Here is a 4,936-nt window from a genome sequence, read left to right as displayed (position 1 = left end):
GTATTAGGTATCTAGTGGATTTAAATAGTGCGTACTATTTAGGCCAACTACAGAAACCTGATAGTGAAGTTCATGCCAGAAGATCAGCAAGTTCTCCCACGAGGCTACATGTAAAAACGTGCTAATGCAATCAGCTGTAAAAATACTGCAAAAATTGATGACAGCATAAAAAGTGGGTTCACACCATCATCTGTAGATGATGGCAGACCAACAGATCCCAAATAGTGAATCCAAGTCCACTGATGTACGACAATTGCTGCAGTCTCAACTTCATTAATAGAACTACGTAAGGATTTTGCTTTATGTTACATACAGGATCAGATATTTATAAGGGGATACTTAATTAAAAATGGATATAAGGATTGGGGTGAAGGAAAGACTTAAGGGGGATAACAAGCAACCAAATGACCCTTCTATGGTACAGAGACAGCTTCATAGCAATGTTCATTCAACCCTCAAGCTCCATGACAATTTAAAAAGAATGGTATATAATGAGAAGGAACCTGGACTTGAGATAAACATCCCAGATACATAAGAAATCAAACACATTAATCAGAAAGCAAATCAATAATAGAACTCATCCCATTTACCGCAAACTTAAAGCAGAAAAATGAGTTTCAAATGGCATAGAAAAATGGAAGATTGGGTCCCAGCGATACGTAGAGGTCCATGGCAACATACTGAGACATCTTTCTAACTATAGGAGCTAGGAACACATAGAAGGCAAACCCCATAGCCCGAAACACAGTAACTCAACAGAATAAGTGAATAACACAAACATGCTCACCACCCATCCACCAAAACCCCAAATTCAGTCCCAAAATATCATCAAATTATTAAATTTTCAAGAGTTAAAATAGGAAAAGAAAATCCTGACTAAAATATTGTGGAAATCAGGCTGTTTTGAAAAAATATAAAAATAAAAATTGAAATCTAACCTATTGACGGAATGAAGTGGTAGTGTCTAGCAGTGACGAGGATCACATGACAACTGTATCATTTAGAGTTTGGGTTTTGATATATATATATTTTTTTTGAAAATATTTCAATCGGTTCATTGCTTCGCAACTAATCCGATTTGGGGCGGATCCAGGATTAAGGCTTTAAACCCCTCCCCAAAGATAGTACTGGGGAGATTCGAATACATGCTCTCACCCCCACCTGCTTAGCTTCCATGCGCCAACTGAGCTACCACCATTTGGTTTGGGTTTTGATATTTTAGTACAAAGAAAGTTACAATTACTAACTTCTCAAAAAAGGCAGAGAACAGATTATATTTTGTATTCTGATCTTTTCAAAAATCTTATCCAAATGATTCAAAAAATTCGAGAAATGTTTCTTTTATTAATTAAAAAATAACTTTCATGCAAATTAAGCTCAAACACACGAACTCTAAGTCGTCGCATAGCTTCTGCAGCACAACTAATCAAAGATTTTAACTATATTTGAAATGTTACTTAGTGATAGTCAATGATAATTTAGGATATCAAATCTTCCACACTCAATTCATATAAATGAAATTCAAGACACTATTTAGTTAGAGGTGATAATAGGATCTAGTATGTTCCACTCCGTAATTTGAAACATAAGACAAAGAAAAGAGCAAAAGAAAAACCAATCACTTCATATACAATTGTTGTTTACAGAAATAATGGTTCAGAGATCTTACTTATAATAATAAACCTCTTTCAACAAACACAGAAACAGAAAGAGGTAAAACTATTGACGTAAAGTTAAGTAATGCTTTCTTTTATTTCCCACAATTAAATGAGGTTTTGATCAAGAATTTACACGGACTTCTTAAGTAAATTGCTTATAAAAAGTTATCCCCAATTTGGGTGACCATTACTGACTGTCTATGACTAATGTTCTTTCCAAGTTCTAATGAATAATGAAAAAATAAAATAAAAAAATAAAAAACAATGAACTAAGCAGAAAAGCCAATATACCTAAACTGAAAATGGAATCGACCTTGAAATAAACTATTTACAAATATAGGAGAAATAAGGACGTACAACAGTTAGCTTAGCAGCAGATCCTTAATTAAAAAATAAGGGTTGCCTTGCACGAATTCAGCTTTACTAAATCGAAAGGCATAAATCGAAAGGCACCACAGAAGCAGCAACTTATTTTCTTAATGGACCACGTTTTATGGAGAAATGTTTCCAAAGCTCCTGAATCAATACCATTTGATAATTTTAAAGAACAATGCTTAAGATGACAATGATGACATTAGATGATGGATGCACTCTATGAAGCACCGATACTCCGAATTTTTTTTCCAACGTATCCGATAGTATCGGAAACGTATTGCATCGTATCAACGAATTAACAGTCGTATCGAGAACGTATCGAAAACGCCGTGTCGGAGTCGGTGCTTCATAGGATGCACTTTTACCGACCAATATAAACTTACAATGACAAAATTTTGAATGATTCAAACTCTTTAGACTAGATCATAACATCAGTTCATAGAAGTTTTCAAACAAGTCTTTTTTTTATCTGATCTGAAGGTTCTGATGGGTATTTCATCCATAAGAATCCGACAATGTATTCAACTTACTAGAGAATCCACTGAGGTGCTCACTACTTAACTAGAATATACTACAAGTGCAACGACAACAATAATGGCTACACTGCAGCCACTAAAGGTTGAGATGAAATCATACCCAAATCAATCAATGATAATCATAACTTAACTAAAATATAAGATATGCCTATTTACATAGATAATGACTAGTTAACAAAACTAAGAAAACAGAAAGTCATTTGTCTGACACTAGTGTTCAATCAATATATGAAAACCAACCCTCCAAAATAAAAAGCTTCAATCTGAAAAGTTGCCAAGTAACACATACAAATTAATCCTAAAATTATATCTGGGTGTTAAAGAAAAAAAGAAAACGCATTTGGGACTCTCAAGATGCAAACTTGTAAATTTGTTGCTCCATATATGGAAGTCTTACACTGCAATGGATACAACAGAATCAATGTCCCAAGAAGCTTGGGTCCCCTACATATTCTGCAATTTGTTCAAGTTTCACATTGAGGAGCTCATGGGTATCAACATCCCGAACAATGCCGATTTCGCGGTCCAAATCCCTCTCAATCAGCCTCCCATATGCACCCTTATGTTTACCATACAGTACAAGAACCGGTCCCCCACACCGAGGGATAGCCGTCTCTAGAAGATCTTGGGATACCCCTTGAACGATCTCCTTGCTCTCATCCATAGATATATCACAAGTACTAGGCCCAACAACATCCAAAACCTCTCCCTTCTTCAAATATAACCGCCCCCCTTTGAAATCTCTGCTAATCACCCTAACCCGAATGTGATTTGTAAGCCAAGAAACCTTTCTCTTCCCCTGTTCGTCCTTCCTACGATCCCCATTAACATCCACTCTCTTCTTCTCTTGAACCTTAACCCCGCCGTGCCCTCTCATTTCATCATCCCTATCATGCTTATGCTTATTCTTCAACCCTTTATCCTTATCATCACGTTGAATTTTGAATTCCTTCAAGCACCTCTCTTCTTCTATGGACCCCAATTCAGCAACATCATCCATCTTCACTTTCACTTGCTCTCCGTTCCTGGAAATCTTCAAAACAAGCCAATCATCCCCAATACTCCTAACAACACTAGCCTTGGATCCAGCATCTCTTCCCCCAACAATTCTAACGATCTTCCCACTCTCCTTTGTTCCTCCTTCGCCTTCCTCCTTATCTTTCTTCTTGTTCTTACTCCGACGATCATCACCAACAAAACCCAAACCTTCCTTCCCTGCCCTCCTCTCGTATTGCACCACCTTCACATCCTCCTTTGCTTTCTTCCCGATTGCCATCCCTTCAGACCACCCATATCCAGCAAGCAGCGCCGCGCCGAAACCCTCGACAGGGACATCCTTAAACTCATCTAACCCCTCATCATCCGGCAACCTCTTCAAATCATCCTTAAACTTTTGCAGCAGCACCTTCTGCGGAGGAACTCGATGCCTATAATCATCACCATCATCACTATCATCAGGTTTTTTCTTCTCAGAGGCATCGTGGCTGCGGAAGTTGAGGCCGTAAGACATGCCGGAGCCGGGTTCGGCGGCGGCGGACGAGGTGTCGAGTTCGAACCCTAGGGATTCTGTGGAGGCGTTGGGGTCGGTGATGGGAAGGTGAAGATTCTTCATTTTCTTGGATGGTCTCCATTGATTTTGAATTGGGGGAATGATGACGGTTTGAGATTTGGGACCTGTTGGGGGTTTTGAAGGGTCGAATTCTGTGATCAAGTCTTTGGATTTTGCATCATCGTCTTGTTTGGTTGAAGGGGGTTTGATAGGGTTCGATTTCGATGAGGATTTTGAAGGGAGAGAGAAGGAAAGCTTCATGGTTTTCCCTATAAGAAAAATCAATGGTCCTTGATCCCAATCACAAAATAAAAAAAAAATCAATCTCTAGAAAATGAAGATGGAGCAGGATGAGTTGAGTTGCTTTCAAATTGCATCTTCGTGTTGTGCTTCACTGACCTGCGTTTTCATCTCTTTCCTCTTCCTCAGGTTGGGGAAGGTTGCTAGGGTTTGAGTCGCGTGACGAGAGAGATGCGGGTCGTGGGTTTTGGGTTAATGGATTGCGGGCAGAGAACTTCGTGGGTTATATTGGATTGAAGAGCAAAAGATTGAGATTTGAGACCGACCGTTACAGGTGTAAATGGACTGAACTGTTCTTTCGTTTAAATAGGTTACTTCTGTGTAAAAAGTATTGCGTATCGTCTGGTCTATTAGTCTGTGTAGGCCCTAAATTACAAGTCTGGCCTGACCTATATTTAAAAAATAAATGTCTTGGCCTAGGCCTGTTAGCCTGTTTAAGCCTATTAAACATTCAACAATTAAAAAAATAACTAAAATAATATTATTTTATTATTCAAAATTATTAAAATATTATTATT

General features: G+C 38.1%; 1 protein-coding gene across 1 annotated transcript; it reads right to left on the bottom strand.

Moving 5' to 3' along the window:
- Positions 1-2,719: 2,719 nt before the first annotated feature.
- Positions 2,720-4,679, bottom strand: LOC133307677 (protein MOS2-like). The gene is made up of 2 exons (XM_061508231.1): positions 4,185-4,679; positions 2,720-4,022 (listed from the first exon to the last, which is right to left on the bottom strand). Exons 1-2 carry the CDS (start codon positions 4,377-4,379, stop codon positions 2,988-2,990), a joined length of 1,230 nt encoding a protein of 409 aa, XP_061364215.1. The 5' UTR covers positions 4,380-4,679; the 3' UTR covers positions 2,720-2,987.
- Between the last annotated feature and the right edge of the window lie 257 nt (positions 4,680-4,936).

This window comes from Gastrolobium bilobum, unplaced genomic scaffold, assembly GCF_033153095.1.
Source record: "Gastrolobium bilobum isolate Gb01-03AN ecotype WA unplaced genomic scaffold, APGP_CSIRO_Gbil_v1 utg3850, whole genome shotgun sequence".
NCBI lineage: Eukaryota > Viridiplantae > Streptophyta > Magnoliopsida > Fabales > Fabaceae > Gastrolobium > Gastrolobium bilobum.
The sequence above is the reverse complement of the archived record's forward strand: the minus strand, read 5'-3'. Positions and strand labels throughout refer to the sequence as shown.